Here is a 20177-nt window from a genome sequence, read left to right as displayed (position 1 = left end):
AGCTGACAACACATCCCAAAATTTAAATAATGCAGGGACTGTAAGAGAGATTCTGCAAACCTGTGACATGGATCTGCTGGTTTGAAGCACCAAGCAACTCTTGGCTGGAGCTGTGACGAGCACAGTTATGCTCATAAAATCAAACATGACTTTTCAGCCTAATCCACAGTTCTGAAATTATTTATATCAGAGCTTTGCCCAGTCTTAATTCAGCCAAGGCGAGTGTGTGAAGTGACTTGCCATGAAAAATGCTGTCTACATTTAGCTGAGGTTACCAATTTCCCCAAAGTTTCCAGGAGAATCTGCATGTCATTTGCAATGGATTAACTATTATTTGGCAGGCTATTTGTGCAGGGAATTGCTGACATTTTGAAAAGAGCTGTTTGATGATTTAACACAGCCTTAAAACGTGACCTTTGATTTATACAAAAATGCATATAAAGTGGGTAAAATGAGGTGCTGAACTCACTGCATCAGTCTTGTCTGGGCGTCCTTTCTCCTCCTCCTTTCCTCACTTCCCAAGTTCTCTGCAGGAATATTTGGGTGGATTTCTCAGGTACAGATCTGAGCCTCATCCATCCTGCAGTGCTGTTTCAAGATATTAATAAACAACGATGCTGATCCAGTGCCAAAGCAGCAGCAAGATGTGTCATTCTTAATATTAATAGATGATCAGTGTTTCTTCAACTTAGGCAGTGTTGGGGTTTATTTTAATAAATGACTGCACTTCTACATCCTGTGATCCTGTGAAATCTCTTCTCCCCGTGAAACATCTCCCTGAGTTTCCCCAGGGAACTGCCTTACACCTCCCTGTATTCCACTGCTTCTTGTTGTGATCTTTGAAAGAATATAGAAGATTAATGTATCAACAGCAGCTTGGGAGTTAAAGGTTGTTATGGGCATTTTCCCTTCAAATCTGACCTTCTAGGATTATTGGAAAGACCACAATAATTGGATACATACATACATACATACATACATACATACATACATACATATATATATGTTTAGGCAGGATCTTTTCTGCTCTTTCTGGATATATTGCAATGCTATACAGGGAGGCCAGAAAATTGGACTGGAAGGAGTCATGAGAGGTCACTTAGTTCCCCTGCACCAAAGCAGAGCTGCAGATATCCACGTATTCCTGACAGATGTTGATATTTAATTCCTCCAGTCAAAGAGAATCCTAAAAGTCTTGGGGGGGTCCCCTTCTGGGCAAGAAATAGGAATATTAGTGGTTCCTAAGGGTTTTCCTTAGGATATCAAAACAAGAAATAAATTGTAACTTTTTTGGATGCTGTAGCAGAGGAAGGCGAAGAAATAGGATATTTGGGTCAGAAATGTAATCCCATAAACTAAGGAAAGCCCATGGGAAGAGAGGAAGAAAACATCAACCGCTATCTGCAATATATGGAGACAACTCTCTCCACTCTCCAAAAAGAGTCATTTCTGCCTTAATTTTGGTTGCAAAACATATCACAGCAAGGCCAGACAACCTTTGAACTGTTGCAAGCCAAAATTTTGGGTTTACAAGCCAAAAATTTTTCACCTTTACTCAGATCTTGTCCATCCCACCTCTAACTCCATATTCCAAACTGATCTTTGAGGTCTTTGCTGGAGAGCAGCTGAGGAAATTAAGTCTGGAGTGTTATGGGAGAAACAAAAGGGGAGGGTTCAAAGGAATTTTCTCAACTAATATAAAAGGTGACAGAAAATTTGATTTTGCACCTCAACAAACGACCCAAGAAGGCCCTAAAACAGCCAAGGGGGCCTTGTGGGTTTGTGCAGTTATATAAAAGTCTCAAAGGTAATAATTCTTGGTAGGTGTGTGACTTCCCAGCAACACTCAGTGCCCGAAAAACTGGTCTCCAAATTCCATGTAAGAGAGATCCCCCCCTGAGACTTTCTGTCTTTGTTTGGCTAAATCAGAAGGACTGTGATTGATCACAGCCTCTGAGAAATGCAGCACTTTGAACCTTCAGGCTGCTCCACCTCAGATAGAAACATGAATTTACAGCTTTTCATTAGGAAAGGTATGCATTAAAAAAAACCCAAACCATGTTTCTCACAGAGAATTAAAATGTGGTTGTCTCTCATATCAGGTTTTCAAGCACTCATCATTTATTACATCCTTTAAATTGAACTGTTCAGGTTTTATAGGAGTGTAAGGCTACCAAAGGCTTAGCTGATCAGGTCACATTATGCTAAACATTGCTCAGGAGTGAAATATGGAGCCAAAGTGAGCAGATGACACTTCCCATCCACTTAAAATAGAAAGTGCAAGTGAAAGCAGAGAGAAATGTCTTCCCACTAATTGTAAATTACACATAGTGACCCATCCCAGAGGTGTGAAGCAGTTTGATCAAGGTCACATCAGACGCTGCTGGCCAAGAACCAAAGAATAGCAAAGTCTCATAGGAATTTCCAAACTCCTTTGTCTTCTCCTTATTTAAATCCTTAAATAATAAGGGCAAAGGCATAACTAACATACCCAAAATGATAGAGTTAAATGATAGTGTTAAAGTCTGTATTGTAGAGGCTTTATGTCACACAGACAGGCCTACTTTTCTCTAATTTTGGTTAAGATAAGAAAGAATTGTCTTTATTTCAAAAATAAAGACAATTAGAGACACCTTCTAAATTAGTTTTTCCTTCATTTTTCAGGTGATTTAAGCAAAGCAGATGCACTGACTTGTGTAAAGGGGCACAAAACCTTTTGCTTCATACAGAGGAAAAGGCAAAGCAGTGTAAAATCTTACATGGCAGAGATGATGTAAAATGCATTTGGTTCAGCCTCAAAGACCCATGTGAAAAATATGGATTTTGCCATCCAGTGGAAAAATTCAGTGTTTCTAGTTCTGGACTGAGCACAAACTCTGCCTGCTGGAGGCTCCAGAACAGCCCAGAGGCCCTGCAGAGAGGCTGCTCTGCAATGTGTGCCTTTTCCCAGAAAAGCTCCCCTTTGGTTCTGCTCATCCCTCAGTTCTGATGTGGGAATCAGTGGCTTTTGTGCTGCCCCCTGGGAGGGACAGACCCAGGTTTGCTCCATGGGGATCCATGGCTGGGCAAGCTCTAACCATCACATCTTTTAAAACTGGGAAGATCCCAGCTGACAATCTTCCCACTTGCAGGGATCTGAGGACTGCAGAAAGTCAATTACTTTCCTCAAACTGGTTTTCCTCCCTGTTTCCAGCATCATTCCCCTCCCCTGTCTTCCTCATGGCTTTATATCTGTGATCAATAGCATGGTTAGGAGCAGCATTTCATCTCATAAAACATGGAGAGTTCCTTTTTTGCCAGGAAATTGCACATACGGTACATGACACAACCGAAAGATTCATCAGCCCCTGCTCTGCCTGTAGCTAGGGAAAGAAAAATCTTCCTAAAAGTAACAAAACAGGGAGGGAGCTCAGGATCTGGCCTTGGGAGAAGCCACTCTGAAATCCTGGGGAAAGATGGGTTTGAACATCATGCTCACTAATTTTTGGATTCTGACCATAAATCTTCAGAAACTGTGTATTGGAGGGAGAAAACTGCATCAAAAACCACTGTGAAAGTCACATACAGAGCTGCCAAATTAGATATCATGCCAACATATGTTATTTGGGGTGATTACTGTGCAGTGTCCTACTATTCTGTCATGGAGAAAATAATCCAGAGGTGATGCTGATGACAAAGCTTCCAGCAACACCTGCAGCTCCTGGGGCAGCAGTGGCAGAAGGAGGGCTCTGCTCACACACTGCCCACCTCCCACTCTCAAGAAGGTACTCCCAGGACCTCCTGGAGATGCACATCAGGATTTCCCACTCCAGAAACTCCAGAACACCCAGGGTGATGGGAACATCCCTGAGACAGAGTGCCCAGGAAGGGCCAGTGCTGCCACACTGCTGCACAGCCAGGTTGTGCCACATGTTCTTCAGTGGGGCTGGGACACACACTGATGGAAAAACCACGGCCTGGCTCTGGAAAGAGGGTCCTGGAGTGAAGATGTGTGATGTGAACACGGACACTGGCCATGAACATGCCAGTGCAGGGGCACTCGTGGTACAACAACCGCAGTGATGAGAGCTGACACTTCATTTCATCATGGAAACATAGAATGGTTTGGGTTGGAAGGGACCTTAAAGATCATCTCATTCCTACTCAACCTTCCACTAGACCAAAGTGCTCAGAGCTCCATCTAACCTGGCCTTGGACACTTCCAGGGATGGGGCAGCCACAGCTTCTCTGGGCGGCTCTGGGCCAGGGCCTCCCCACTCTCACAGCCAAGAATTTCTTCCTAATATCCACTCTAAATCTACTCTCATTTTGAAGCCATTCCCCCTTATCCTCTCACTCCAGGCCCTTCTAAATAGTCTCTCTCCTTCCTTCAGGTCCTGGAAGGCCACAATTAGGTCACCCCAAAGCTTTTTGTCTCCAGGCTGAACAATCCCAGTTCTCCCATCCTTTCCTCCCAGCAGAGCTGCTCCATCCCTCTGATCATCTTGGTGCCTCCTCTGGACTTTTCTTTTAAAATAATAATTAAAATATTTTTAAAAATTGTCAGAAAAAGAGATTTTAAGGCAACTTTTCTTATTTAAAGATGTAGCAGTAGTTAAAAGAACTTGACTATTCCCAGCTAAAAGGCTTTACACTACAGCATATTACTGACATTTATCTGGCTATAAACAAACACCCACTGAAGAGCAGCACGTTATCATTAATTAAACAACAACAGTTGGGTGGAGGAGAGAGGAGGAGGAGGAAATAATAGTCATTTAGTTTAACTGGAAAAACGTGCAGAGGCTTGTAATGCAGCTACAAATCCAGTGAGTCAAAAATACAAACCTCTAAAGTTAATGTTCCAAGCACAGGCAACAGCAGCATCCCAGGGCTCAGAGCTCATGGATCAGCCTCCTTTTGTTAGTGGGACCAGGCAGAGATTTGTTGTATGTGTGATTTTAAGAGAAGGCAAAATGGATGTATTATCATCATAGAATCATAAGATGGTTTGGGTTGGAAGGGTCCTTAAAACTCATCCAGTGCAATCACCTGGGTGCCTGTGATGTTGGTTTTCCTGCCAGGGCCCCTTCCCATCAGGATTTGATCTGGCATCACCAGAGATGTCATTCCAGGCTTGAGGGATGCTCTCTTTCTTCCAGCTCTGAAGTAAAAGGGTAAAAGCAGTCAGGAATACAAATATTTGTGGGAATCAAAAAACCACTCCTACCCCGCCTTTATTCCGAGCTCATCTCTGCCCTTCTTTTTAATAACACATTGAAGATACATTATATAGCAATTTACTAATAACTCTTCATTTCTTAAGTGGACGAGTATCATTTATCAGCCTTTTGTAGGGCAACAAATAAGGGGAGAGGCTAAATATGGGCATGCTGGCAAATCCACGAGGGCTGCCCTGCCCTGGGCTATGTCCGTCCATCACAGGACAACTGTACCTGAGACAAGATGACTTGTCACACACCTCATCTCTTTTTGTTTTTTTTTGACTCTGCCTCCAGATCAGGCAGCCAGAGTGTGCAGATGGGAAGGCAGAGGCTGGCACGTTGTGCCCATGGCCAGCTCTGCACCTCCCACTCCAAACACAGAGCTCCACGAAGCGCTCAGAGCATCCCGGGGGATTTGGGCTGCAGGGAAACCTGGAGGACTCTGGTTCTTCTTACCACGCAAAGCAAGGCCAGCTCTGGGATCACACCAGACTGCTCCAAGCTCTGCTCAGTTGGGTCTTGGAATCCTCTCCAAGAGTGGAGGTTGCAGTCTTGAGTTGGCTCTGCTGCTGGAACTTAAGAGGTTTTGAAAGAGGTTTTCAGCACAGATTCCCAATGAATCAATCCCACCTTTAAAGGCAAAAAAACATTAACTGGGAAGCAGGAATTGGGTGACAAGAAACCCAGATCATAACCCTACCCTTGCCAGACCCCCATGCATCAGAACAGGTGTTATGGGGTTTGGGAGCCTCAGATCCTCCCCGTGGAACAGATGAATGTTCATCTAAAGTGACTGTTTGATCTCTGTCGTTCAGTCATTCAGGTGCGTAAGAAGCTTTTAGATTTACAAATGAAAGGTTGCCGGAGATGAGAGGGAAGATGTTCCTCCTGTGATAATTAAGGAAAAAAATTGTCCCTGAGCATTGCTATGCTTGAGAGTGCCCTGCTAGGCTGCAGCCGGAGGGGGGGTCCCTTCGTGGATTCGTGGGAAACGTGCATTTCAGCACTTTTTCCAAAACTCATCAGCTCAATCAATTTTAATCCATTTTCTATCTTCCCCCAGGGTGAACAGAGGAGGAAAATACAGATAAAGAGAAGAACTGTAAGCAATATCTGCAGATGACATCTTGGAGCAGCGTCTGATAACCTCCCCCTGGCTGTCTTTGAGGCAAAGGCTGTAACAAATTGTTGCTGGGCAGAAGGAAAATGTCAAGTGCTCGGAATCACAGAGTAATTTGGGTTGGAAGGGACATTAAAAATCATCTTGTTCCACCTCTGCCATGGACAGGGACACCTTCCACTAGCCCAGGTTGCTCCAACCTGGCCTTGGACACTTCAGGGATGGGGCAGCCACAGCTTCTCTGGGCAACCTGTGCCAGGGCCTCACCACCCTCCCAGCCAGGAATTCCTTCCCAATATCCCATCCAACCCTGCCCTCTGGCAGTGGAAAACCAATCCCCCTTGTCCTGTCCCTCCAGGCCTTGTAAATATTCTCCATCTTTCTTGTAGGCTCCTTTCAGGTACCAAAAAATTCACAGCAAATATACACCCCAAAATGCTCCAGGATTCATTGCAAGTGTGTATTTCTCCCTCATAGTGCCATATTTTGAACACCTCAGATCTTATCTTTAACAAAAATTGAATGGAGTCGTATTTATAAGATAAAATATATTCATTTATGTATAACTCCTTTGTCCTTATTCTTTTTCTGTCAATGGGCCAGAAAGAGTCATTACACACTCAATTACCTAAAAGACTCTATCAAAGCTCAAGTGCTCAGCCAGGTAAGGAAGAGACCTCCTTTTAAGAGAACTTTAAATTCCTCTTCCCAAAGGCACAAAAGCTGGTTTGTCCTATATAGTTTTATTTTTTCTTAAGAAAAATAAAATATTTTTTTAAGCTTTGTTCCTGCAGGTGGAACTGTGCCCACTGCTTGTGCAGGAAGGATCAACATTCAATAACTAGAGCTCTTAATTGATGGTATTTTTTGGTCTATGGTGCATACTGCACATAATAAAGTAGAGAGCAAGTGCAATGTGGTGTTGAGAATGCAAATGAACTGGTAGGATTTTGAAAAAGAGTTAATTAGAGACCTCTAGTGCCCAACAAGATCGAGGGCTCTAATGCACTTGAAAGAACCAGCACAATGCAGCAGCTGAATTGGATGCATTGTGCAATTATTAAAATAATTCCGTATAATGAAAAGCTTAATTCTAATATGGTTTTTCCAGCAGTAAAAATATACTAATAATAACTGTGTTTGTAAATGGTTCTTTGAAAAAGGAACTCGGAGCCTTTTCTTTCTCTACTCAGTAGCTTTCCTTGGGAATATTTATTGCCAAAGGAAAAAATTATGAGATCCCATAGACCAGCCAATGAATCAAATAAGGAATTTGACATTAAGTAAATTTGGCAGCAAATAAAAATTGATAATAAATAGATTTGATATAAAATGCTCTAAAAGAAACAGAGTGGAGTGTATTGGAGGTTGTTGTGAGTCCCTTCCCTGCCATGGTTGTTGTGGGTTGGAAATCACATTCTCCCTTTTCCAGCTCTACCTGCAACTTGGGCACCAGTAATTGAAACCATCAACAAGGGAAATTCAGATATTAAAAAGCCTGACAGGAGCAGGATGCCAAGAAATTCTTAAGCAATAACTGTTTTTCCTCCTCCATCATTCTCCCTGTTCTTCTATAGTTATTTCCCTCTCATCTTTATTCCAAAGGCACATAGAAAGTTCTTTTTTATAAAAACCCAGATAGTTTGAATTTTATTTGCTGAATGAAAGCATTTTCAGGTTATATACCCAAAACAAATGAGATCAGGAACCAGTTTCCAAAAAATGGTGGAAAATAATGACAAGGAACAAATGTACCTTTTTTCCAAAGCTCAGGAATTTATTCCTTGTCTTCCACCAATTAGAAGAACATTTCTAGGTACTAACAAGAGAATTGCATTTGTATATCACTTGTGTATATATATGTGTGTGTATGTGTACTATATATATGTATAATAGTTACTTATATGTATATATACTTATATAGTATTTTTCAATGTCCCTTAATAAAGAAACAGCCTCAAAAATGATCACAAGATACAGAGCAGGCAGAAAAAAGTCCTTATATTTATATATTATCCTAATATGTAATTATATATTATAATTAGATATTATTATAATACATAAATATATAAATGAAGATAATAAATTGCAATAAAGAACACAAATTTTACTTTTCCTCTTTCCAGAAAGAACCCTGTGTGATTTAGGGTATAGGTTTGATGTTTTGGATAAGACAGGTACATGGGAAGGGTCAAATGTGAGTTCAAAAAGCTGAATTGTTGTTTCTAACTCTTACAAAAATTTTTGAAATAGCTCTCTTGGCACGGGGGAAATAAATTCAAATTAAAACTTTAATTAGTACAGCATTTAGGAACATTATTAAGTTGTCTTTTGTGGAGGCAACCCTGGAAAGCACAGCCTTCATGTAGCTGAGACAGCCCAAATTCTATAAATAAAAAATGGAAAGGCCACACTGAAAACCAGGGGAACATTCACTTTAATGCATTACAGCATGAGCTTTAAATAACATTAAATTGTATTGCCAGGGTGGTTATTTGCATTAGCAGATCCCTGGATATAACCACCCTCCAGAATTCCTTCCCACCCCAGGCCTTCACTAATTTCAGCTGGAATCACCCGTGGCTCCAAAAAGGTTTGAACATCAATTATGGACTGTTCAAACTCATTTTCAGATCCGTGATGGTGACAACCACGTCACCCTCATCTCACTCTGGTTGCTCATTACATTTTCCTTCTTCCTGGGTCTTCGGAATCAAAACATCAATAGGTATTGGGATGTATTTACTCCTTGGGACTCCCAGGAACAGGCTGCAATTATCTGAGTGACTGAGGCCATTTTTCTCAATTAGCCCCATTTCCTGAGCTTTGATGCATTTGGTGATGATGCATCACACAGGGCAGGACATCCCTGCCGAAACACAAGCTGGGGGGCCCAGCAAAATGGGGCTTCCCAGCCTAACTGGGGCACATGGGTGAAAAAAGGGGAAGTCAGAGAAGGATCTAGGTGAGATGAGCTCGAAATACAAGACAATAGCTGGGTTTATGTGGAGAGCACAGAACTGCAGGGGGAATAACATTGTTGACTGAAGGACATCAAATCAGGGTTCAGGGAAGCTTTGCACTAATCCTGTGTTGTAATGACAGCTTAAAAATTTGGTACTTTGATGAGTTTTGAGATTGACTTAAACCTCTTTAATTTGGCTTCCCGGTATTTAATCTTTTAACTTTGCATTCTTAATCAAAACTCAAAGCAGATCTTTAATCTTGTATGTACAAAACGGAAGATTAGGGGAGCCTGACCTGCCTCTGGCAGACAGCTGTTTGCTTCCCCTTTTCCTTCTCCTCCTCACAGTCAGACCATTTCAGACCTGTACAAAGGTCTGAGGAGGAAAAGGAAAGTGCACAAATATCCTCTGGCAGAGGGTTGGAACAATCCTCTCTTCAGGGAAGAGTTAAAATGCATCAGAGCCCCTGTGTGTGCTTCTTTTAAAACATCATTATGGTGACAGGAATATAATTCTCTTTGGGCCAGATTTCTCATGGGAGAGGGAGAGCTATAGGATCAGGGAATTGTTTAGGTTGGGAAAGACCTCTGAGATCAAGTCCAGCCCCAAACCTGGCTTTCATGAACCCATGTCCCCAAGTGACACATCCACACATCTTCTAAATCCCTCTGGGGATGGTGATTCCACCTCCTCCCTGGGCATCCTGTGTCAGGGCTGGACAACCCTGTCCATGAAAAAAAACTTCCTAATATCCCATTTAAACCTCCCCTGGTGCAACTTGAGGCCGTTTCCTCTTGTCCTGTCACTTGTTACTTGGGAGAAGAGACAAAATCCCTCCTGTCAGAGAGTTGTAGAGGGAGAAGATCCCCCCTGAGCCTCCTTTTCTCCAGGCTGAGCCTCCCCAGCTCCCTCAGCTGCTCCTGATAGGTCTTGTGCTCCAGCCCCTCCTATCAAACATGTCTGGGTTTATTGTAAATTCTTTGCAATAGGGACACTTTTTAAAAAAATTAGAAATACAGCAACTCTTTTAAGATGGTCAGGTGTTCTTATAGACTAAGAAGTCACTTCAAACCTATTTGATGTTGGAGGGATTCCATGGTGGCCATGAGACAGGGCACCTTTGGTCAGAATAAAGACCCTTCTTAATCAGCCACATTGGAAGACCAAACTCGATTTCACAATTCATTTTAAATTCCTTGCACTTTCTACCATAGAAAGCCCTTTATTTTACATCATTGTTAGTGATGGTTATCTTGGTTTATCTGTTCCTGAATTATTCCAATTGCTTCAATAGAGGCAAAGTCTATGGGAAAGTAATTTCCTGAAGTTCAATAAGAGTTTTGAACTGTTTTCAACTTAGTTTGCTGCCAGTGAGCTAGAATTAAACTTTTCTTAATCTGGATTGTTTCCTTAAAGAGCACATAAGGCTGGACAGAATAGCAAAAATTATCTGGGGTTTTATTCAGAGGAGCAAGGAAAGGTCAAAAGGAAAAAGACATTTTGTATACAGCAAATAAACACAAGAAAAAAAATCTCCAGTGAATAAAAAGAACATTTCCAGTGTGGCTTCTGACATCTTGATTTTTGTGCAGTGCCTTTGTAACATAAATGTTATTCATATAATACAAGGATTAGGATGAGATCTTCCTTCCCCCCTTGAGGAAGACAGCTCAGGATTAAGAAACTGTTTAGAAACATTCCTTTCTCCACCACCTTTCCTAATTAAAGCTTATACAGCTCCACTTAATAATCTCCATTTTTATCAAGAGGTCTGTTAATGTCAATTGAATCGTAAGATTTTTTTTTTCCCAGTGGATCCAGTCACAACTCTTGGTCTTTGAAAAGAACAAGAAAAAACAGTGTGAATAACGAGGAAGATCCTTAATCCTCACGTTCAATTTTGGACTGGAAAAAAAAATCAGCAAACCAGAGGTTGGTTGTTCAGCTTTTTGGAAGCTCCAGCTGCTGTTTGACTGTTGAAAAATTAAGAAGTTGAGATGTTCTGTAAATATTTAGTTAAGCCATTGTGTGAAGTCATTTTAAAAACTGTGAGGAGTCATGACCAGTATCACATCACTTTTTTTTTCATGGGTTTTACTTCCCACCTGAACAGCACAACATAGGGTTGAAAAGGAATAAAAAGAGCAGAAGAATATCAGCAAAAGCACAGGACTTCTCTTAAGTCTTGCACAATATTTTTACAATTTATATAGAAAAAAAAACATGAATCACATTCGAGTGAACAGGAGAGTCCTGGATCTTACTAATTCCCAGGCTTGAGTGGTGATGCTCCAGGATGAGGGTTTGCAGCACATATGGGAAGCAGATTCTCTTTTGGATGATGAGTTGCAAATTGGGAGGAAGAGAAAGGCAAAAAAAAGGACATTATGAAAAGAGAAAGCCTGTGTAAAGAGCTTTTCCCTTCCTTAGATACTTACCAACATGAGCAGGGGCTGTGCCAGTGCTTCTGAGCATGAAGGATGTCGTTGTGTCCTGGGACATCAAACATTCCCCAGCACTGCTCAGTCTGACTTCACATTCAAGGGGAAAATCAAAACTGCTGCTGCTTACCAATAATTTGCATTTTAAAGGATTTTTTTTGCAAACATGCACAAATGCATCAGCTGGAGTGACTGTCTCCAGCTGCTGCAACTTGGTTTCTGCTGTGAGAGCAAAATCCAAGGATTGTTTTTTCCAGACAGGACCTCAGCAGAGACAGCCAGGACTCAGCACCAACAGGACTGTTTTCCCAGCCACCTGGAGGAGATGAATGAACAATTTGGACCATGCGATACCTCCTGCCATGGGATGGGAGACCACATTTCTCCCTAAAAAGCTTTCCCTGGAAAGATTTGCACATCAAAAAGCTGCAACGCCCAAAAGCCAACCCTGAGCAGCAGCTGGTTGAGCCTGAGCCTCAAATCCCAGCTCCTCTGGGAGACAAACCCAGAATCCCAGAGATGCTCAGCAGCTGGATTCTTGGGATAAAGGGCTTTTTCATTAATAGATTCCCTAAATTTTTGAGTCAGCCATAAGAAAACCACCAAATCACAGAATCAGCGAGGTTGGAAAAGACCTTTGAGATCATCGAGTCCAACCTATGACTGGACACCACTGAGTGCCACGTCCAGTCTTTCCTTGAACACCTCCAGGGATAAATACCTTGGAAAGTGTTGGAATTCCCAGGTGAGTGCCTCAGTTGCAGCACTGAGCCTTCCTCCTCCCAGTTTATTTTCTCCCCGTTAAGAGCTCCACAGGGCACTCCAGACAACAAAGAATTTTTTTGGGATCAGACACCTGATCTTCACCTCAATAGAACAGAAGAGGAGAAAAGAAGGATTAATGTGCTGTATTCCAGGTTCCATCAATGTTTCAGGCTGTATACTCAAAGTTTTATAGCCTAATGTAAAATACACTCTCTGGGTTGAAGCACAGCTGTTTGATTTTAAGATAGGGGGCAGAAATAATTTCTCATGGCTCAAATAAAGGTTTTTTTAAAGCTATTTTTGAGGTTGGAATTATGCACAGGTCACCCTCCCTTACTAAGAAAAAGCACTTGAAGTGCTTGGAAATTTCTCATAACTTTAAAATAATAATCAGGCTTGAAATAATGATTTTCTTTTTTATGACACCAGTACACTTGCTTTCAACATTTGCATTTTAATACCTCAAGGACAAAGACTTTTCTACATATTGTTCAACAAAAAAGCTGTTTTTCAGTCCAGCTTGTAATTTTTCAATCACGTTAATATCCCTCAAAGCACTTTCATTACTGAGTTTTATAAAAAAATGATTGTGGGTTTTGTAAGTTATGGCAAAAAACACACATGAACTAAAAAAATTGGGGTTTTTTAAGCTGACGAGGGACAATAGATAAAGAAGAACCTGTGTGTCACTGGATTTTCAAGTATTTTATCTGTGGAAACAACTGAAAACAATACAAAGAGTCAGCCCACAACTGACATAAGAGCTTGTAACTTCATTTATTGTACACTCTTAGGCTTAATCTGGCATAGCACTAACAGCAAAGATACTCCCATAGTTTCTCAGCAAAATAATTAGACACTTAAAGATCTATTTCATTATAACTAAATCTATATTGTTATAATTAAGGATCTATTTTATCACAACCAAATCTCAGCTCCCTCAGCTGCTCCTGGTGCTTCAGGCCCTGGAGTTCTGCAGAGGGTTGTGCTGATTTTTCTACAAAAAATTTAAATTCACTTTTCTGCTAGTTTTTGGGGTTGTTTTTTTTTCTTTAAACCAAGCTCGGATGGTGGTTCCCACGTCAGGAAGCAGCAGGGAAGGCAAGACACAGGACGGTGCTGCCACCTGTGGTTTTAAACCAGAAACAAAACAGGCCAGTTCAAACCACAAGAGGAGCCACTGGAGAGGTGACATTTGAGGAAGGAAAGTTGTCCAGGCTTCCCAAAATATGAGTGACAGAGTTGGACCAATTCCTAGTTGTCTCCCCACCACTCCCATCCCAAATTAACAGATGTTTTTGATGAAAAGCCGCAGAATCACAGAATGGTTTGAGTTGGGAGGGACCTTAAAGCTCATCCAGTTCCACCCCCTGTCGTGGGCAGGGCCACCTTTCACCAGCCCAGGTTGCTCCAAGCTGTCCTTGAACACTTCCAGGGATGGGACAGCCAATTTTGCAGAAACTGTCTGTCCCCCCCCAAAAAAAAAAAAAGATGATAAATTTCCATTGTAACAAAACTAGAAACCTCTTTTCCTGTTAAGAAAATAACAGAAAAGTCTTTCTTTTTAATGTGGAAATCCTGTGATTTCCTGATTTCTGCCTTCCAGAATCTGACACATCCTGGGTTTATTTACTTCGGTGGTGGTTTGGGTTTTTTTTACTAAAAAACCTGAGACAACAAACAAAGGAGCTCCTTATTTAATTTGGTGCTGACTGAAATCCCAAAAGTAGATGACCCTTTTCTGATGTCCTCTATTGGCATTACAAATACATTCATTTTGACCTTCTAATTTTGGAACATTATGCTGGTAAATCAGTTTTCGATTAGCAAAAAATGCACAAATTACAGGAAGCCTTAAAATTCTGTTAGAACCTAAAAAAATTACGGATAGTTTTCATCTGAATCCTCATTTTATTTTTTATACATCTGCAGATATATAGAGAGCTGAAAGCTCCTTTTTACTGGAGCACCCAGGAGAAATTTCTCCCAGGGGAAAGAAACCACTACATTCACACACTATTTTTGCCATTCAAAACTGTGTACAAGCAAATATTCAGATTCTAGTGAACCTTATGAACATAACCTCCAGATCTCCTAGTGAGCAGTGACCATTCAGTGGCTTTGCTCTGCTTGATGTTCCCAGAACAAAGTATTTTATCAGCTGGTTCATTCCTCAGTTTCCTCTCCAAAGCAACTCCAAATACAGCCAGGAAAATGATAATCCATCCTGGAATCCCTGTCTAATTAAGTGTTCTGTAGGTAGCAAGTCAAAACACTGTCCTGAAACTAAAATGAGATTATAGTTTACCTTGTGCTTTGCAAATCCTGTCACTGGGGTATCTCACACCCCTTAATCAAAATCTCTGTGGAATAGGGTCTATTTGTGCCCACAATATCCAGTATAAAGGAAAACTATTCTTTAATGGTATCCTTAGAAAGCTACAGTGTGTTCTGAATGAGCATTATTACAAATATTATTTCATAGAATCCCAGAATGGTTTGGCTTGGGAGGGACTTTAAGGATCATTTCGTTCCACCCCTGCCATGGGCAGGGACACCTTCCACTATCCCAGGTTGCTCCAATCTGGCCTTGGACACTCCCAGGAATGGGGTAGCCACAGCTTCTCTGGGCAACCTGTGCCAGGGCCTCCCCACTCTCAGAGGGCAGAATATTTCCCTGAGGACTCCCAGTTAATTCCCAGCACATGCAGCAAGGGGGGATGGCTGGATGGGGCTGTGAAGGATCATCACTTGCCAGCTGTTTTTTTTAAACTGAATTCCTAAAAGCACAGAGGCCACTGTCCATAAATCTTGCTCTTTAACCCCATATTCTCGAGGGATGAATTGCATTAACAGACTCAGAACTCCCCAAAAAGTGCATCTGGTGCAATTCTGCAGCAACAGAAACGCTCTGAGCTCAGGCAGCCTCAGTGTTAATCCTCAGCTAGAAGGTTGTCAAGTCACACACAACTTTCAGGAGAAATTATTCCTTTTGTGTGATTCAGAAAAAAAATCCTCATATTTTGGAAGGTTTTCTGAGACTGGAGACATCTCTCACCTCACAGGTGATGCTGTCCCAAAATACTGCCACCAAGGGACTGGACTGGCAGTTCCACAAGAACAAAGTGGGGGAAAGTTGTACTTTTTCCCTTTCTTTTCCCTTCCTCCTCACCTAGGGCAGGATTTCTCCCTGCTCCTTCCCAGCTGTTGCTGCAGATGTTGAACCCCAGGCCCGCTGCAATTCCTCCCCCTGCCTGTCTCTCTAGCACTGTCTGCTCACAAGAATTGAAATTCCAGTTAAATATCCGCCTCAAAACTTCCCTCCTCCGCTGATATAGAAGAATTCCAGGATGACACTCAGCAGTAGAATAATGAGGATAATTCTCACTGTGTTTGCACAGCCCACGAGATTCCTCTTTCTTCAGAACGGGAGGGAAAGTCCCGTGGCTGAGGACAGCAAAGGGAACCACGTGTTCAGCCTGTTTTGGTTTTCCTCTCGTGGGCTCACCAGCGACATCCCCAGGGCTGCCAACAGCTCCCAGGGCAGCTCCTACACACGTCAAAAGGCAGGATTCAGGCAGGGATTCGCAAAGCAGCCCCAAAATATATAAAATTTCCACCAGTGGCCTTCAGCCACCCAGTTGAAATCCCTGCTCTGCAAACACTTCCTTGCAGAATTCCAAACATTTGTGTCCCAGCTTTTGGCTGGCCCTCTGTGAGATGTCAGCAGAGCCCAGCTGGAAAATCCCAGCCCTAATCCATCTGGTTTTTTCCTAACCCCACATGCAGAAAAGGATCAGCCTCAGCCCCACAAGTGGAGATGTGTCTCATTTCCCATGCAGGGCACTGAGCTGCTCCTTTGCAGTCCCAGTTTAACTCTTGGACCAAGAGCAGAGTTGGAGAAAGCAGCAGAACCTGGGAAAATATAGGCTTCCTAATGAGGCCTTTTCCAGGCTGGAAGCCTCAATTTCTTCATCTATGGACATCTATAACCTCAGACATGTGAGATTTTCTGCACAAGATAAGTGCTTCTATCATTTCCTGCAAACTGCTTTTGAGTGTTCCAAGGAATAGTCCTCCCTCCATGTCCTCCAGAGGATTTAACACCCCTCACCTGGCTGAGCACTTCGTGTCACCCACTCAGTTTTAGTCACTGGGACTGTCTGAACGCTTGGATTTTAATAGGAATTCTCCTTTTCACTCACCCAGGATGCACTCGGGGTCTGCATGTCCAAATATCTGAAGGTCAAAGGCTTGCAAGGACCTAAAAGCCGAAAGAGCTGCGGGAAAGCTTTGGCCAGAAAGTGGCAGCAGCAGGCAGGAGATGGCTCTGGGACACACGAGGTTACAGCAGCAGGGGAAACACTTCCCTTCCAAGGAGTTCACAGGTGTTTTAGAAACACAGGATGGCTTGGGTTGAAGGAATTTTAAAGCTCAACTTGTTCCACGCTGTGTCACACCTTCCACTAGACCAGGCTGCCCCAAGCCCCGTCCAACCTGGCCTTGAATGGACGTGCAGCTTTTGGGGGACCAGGGGGATGCAATGGGACATCGAGGAGCTACCATGGACCAGTGGGATAAAGATTCTCTGGCCAACACCCTGGACCTGGGATGGAGTAGGACTTGCAGCTGTGCCAGCTCAGAGCAGCTCCAACCGAGGTGCTGAGGAAGAGGAGTCAATAGATGGTGCTCTCCTTTCATGCAATATCCTAGCGTGAGAGTCCTGCTGGAAGGGATGTCCATCTTTCCCCGCCTCTCTCCAGGCACGGGGCGTGAGGACCCCCCTCATCCTGGCCATTTTGGGGGGATCTCATGCTCCTCTGCTCCTCTGCAGCTGGAGAGTCTCCTCTTCCCCCTCCCAAGGAGCTGTGACCTCCCACCCCCAAACAAACGGTGATTTGTGTTTTTCTAGTTCCCCCCGGACTGTCTGTGCACACCACAGAGCCTGCCTGGAAAGAAAGGAGCTCTGCAGCTGTAAAATATTAATAATATGGGTTTTCAATCCAGTAATGCCTTCCTGAGACACTGCAGAGCCGATGAGAGCTGATAATGTTTATTTTCTCTGCAGTGCATTATCTGGCTGGAGCAGCCCTGCTTGGGAGGACAGCTCAGGGTCACTTGGGCACAGAGGGCGTTGGGACACGCTGGTTTGGCTGTCTCCTGCTTAGCGAAATGTTTCTCTGCTGCCAGAGCTAATGAAGGGGTTGTTTAATTATTATTTAATGAGCTTGTGCAGGGGAAGCAGATAATCTTCCCTTGGGAAACATCAAGTCTCTCTGCCCAGCATGTCCTGTTGGTTGTCCCATCCATCAGACCCCACCAAGGAATGCCAGGTGGGAAAAGTGGCTGTGCCTTTCTGTGTTCTTGCTGCACCTGAGTCGGAAAATATCCCATTTGGGGATTTCATCTAAGAGCTCTTTGGGACGAAAAGAGCTCTTTGGGAGCTCACCTGAGGTCTCTCCATATTCCCCTCAAATGTGACTTTGCAGCTGTCCTGGTCTCCAAGCTGCAACTTTATGAAATCCGAGTGTGAATTTATCCTGAAAACCTGAGCTGTGTTTGTGCACCTGTTTGCAGCTGAGACAGCCCATGGCACCCGTGTTCAAGACAGCCCTGGGAGAGCTGGGGGGGTTCGCCTGGAGAAGAGAAGGCTCCAGGGAGACCTGAGAGCCCCTTCCAGTGCCTAAAGGGGCTCCAGGAGAGCTGGAGAGAGACTTGGGACAAGGGATGGAGGGACAGGACACAGGGAATGGCTTCCCACTGGAAAAGGGTAGATTCTCCCAGACTTCTTACAGCATTTCATCTCACCTCGAACTTAAAAATCAGGGTTTCAGAAAGACAGGGGAATATGCCCACCCCCAATGCTTTAAGCTGGTTTCAGGGACACACCAGCTCCACCTCGTGCCCAGGTTAAGCCCACACCCCTCGGAGCAGAAAACGTGCACATGCTGAAAGAAAGGGATGCAGCCCATGATCCCTGGGCTGTTGGCACATTCCCTGCACAGCAGCACAAAGGCTTCCCCCCTTCCTCACTCGCTGCACTCCAAATTGCTCAGACCCAGGAGGAACCACCACTGGTTCCTCCAGGGATCCTGCCCTGGATCTCTGGGAGGGTCTGGTGGAAGGTGACCTGGCACAGGAGTGGAACTGGGCAAGCTCTGAGATCTCTCCAAACCCAAACCAGCCCATGATTGTATGATCTCCCTGCAGCACAGAGATGGCCAGGGCCGAGGCCAACTCCATCCATGGCACTGTTGGCACACACAGATCACATCCCAAAACACAACCCGGGCATCCAAAGGCACCAGAAGAACCCCAAAGGGAGGAATCCCGGTTTTTCTTCATGGCTTTAACTGGGGCCACCTGCTTGTGAACCCCATTTGTCCTCTGGAAACGCCTCAGTGCTCAGAGCAAGAGAGCGCTGGGGAGACATTGAAAAATAAACCATCAGGGGTTAGGTAAAAAAAGTTTCCCTTTCACAAACCCCAGGGTTACAGCACAGCTTCAAAATATACAAGAGTAAATGCAGATAAAGCGAACTGAACAAGAACACGAATGCAAGGCATATGCCCTGGAGGAATGGGACCCTTCCGGGGAGGGGAGACGGGACTAGAGCTGGGGAATGGAGCGAAAGCCAAGACCAGTTTGGACTGGGACTGCGTCAGCAGCTCCCAAAGCCCTGGGTCAGCAAACCACACGGGCAGCTCCGCCGGTTTGGGACTGCAGTTCCAGGAGAAGGCAAAAGCAAAAATAAAAGAAATCCTTTGGAAAGGGATTGCAAAAGTTTCAGTCGAAACGTGCTCCAGCTTTTGAGATTGCAGCCGAAGCCCCACCTCCACACACCCATTCCCACCTCCAGCCCGGGGAGGGAAAGTGGTGAATGGTCCCAGCAGCTGCTGGCAGAGGGAAACTTTCGCTCCCAGTGCGGTGGGATTGGGATCAGGAGAGTCCTGGAATTGTGAGTATGGCAGCACCTGCTCGCTGCGAGGAGATGCTGAGGAGGACTGTGGTCCCGAGCTCGCGGGCTGCCTTCCGGCTTTAGGGGTTGGGAAAGGTGAAGTTTCTCAAGCTGCTTTTCCCCGGCTTGTTTTGCAAGACTCCTTGAGCCACTTTGGCTCGGGAGCTGGATTTTCCCAGCAACTTAAAAGCGAAGGGGAAAAAACAAGCCTGTTCCCTGCCGGCTTTCTGCACGTGTTTTGTCGCTTCCTCTCTGTGCTTATTTATTTAAGGTGTTTGGGTCTTGTTTTTCCTTTTTTTTTCTTCCCCCCAGTGAGGCAGTTCCACTTATTTCTCCCTTCGCAGGGAGTTTCCCAGTTTTCCCAATGCCTGAGGCTGCCGTGGCGGGTTTCTTGTACCGTTTTGCTTCTTCTACTATGGCAACGCCTCTTCCCAGCCCAGACCTTGTGGAAATGCCAGGCGGGCACGGACCTGACCTGTGCCTGGGCCGGCACAGGGGCACCCTGGCCAAGCCCCGGCTTCTGCAGAGTGCAATCATGAAATGGTGTGTGTTTGGAGACACCTCAGAGCTCTCCCAGTTCCACCCCCGTGCCCGGAGCAGGGTCACCTTCCACCAGAACTTCCCAGTGATCCAGAGCGGGATCCCAGTGGTGGTTCCACAAAGGTGACCTCCTGGCGCTGAGCGATTTGGGGGCAGGGGGCAGGAAAGGGTTAAGTCCGGGAA

General features: G+C 44.2%; 1 protein-coding gene across 2 annotated transcripts in view; it reads left to right on the top strand.

The window, feature by feature from the left end:
• Nucleotides 1-19172: 19172 nt before the first annotated feature.
• Nucleotides 19173-20177, top strand: part of SLCO2B1 (solute carrier organic anion transporter family member 2B1) — a 41236-nt gene continuing 40231 nt past the window's right edge. The window contains exon 1 of one of the 2 annotated variants that reach the window (XM_064643881.1): nt 19173-19454. In XM_064643881.1, the coding sequence (XP_064499951.1) occupies nt 19377-19454 (78 nt within the window). In that variant the 5' untranslated portion in view covers nt 19173-19376. The remainder of the gene's footprint in view (nt 19455-20177) is intronic. The other variant, XM_064643891.1, reaches the window with a different exon arrangement.

Source organism: Pseudopipra pipra, chromosome 2 (assembly GCF_036250125.1).
Source record: "Pseudopipra pipra isolate bDixPip1 chromosome 2, bDixPip1.hap1, whole genome shotgun sequence".
In the NCBI taxonomy this organism is placed as follows: domain Eukaryota; kingdom Metazoa; phylum Chordata; class Aves; order Passeriformes; family Pipridae; genus Pseudopipra; species Pseudopipra pipra.
Note: the sequence above shows the minus strand (reverse complement) of the source record. Positions and strands in the feature narration are given on the sequence as shown.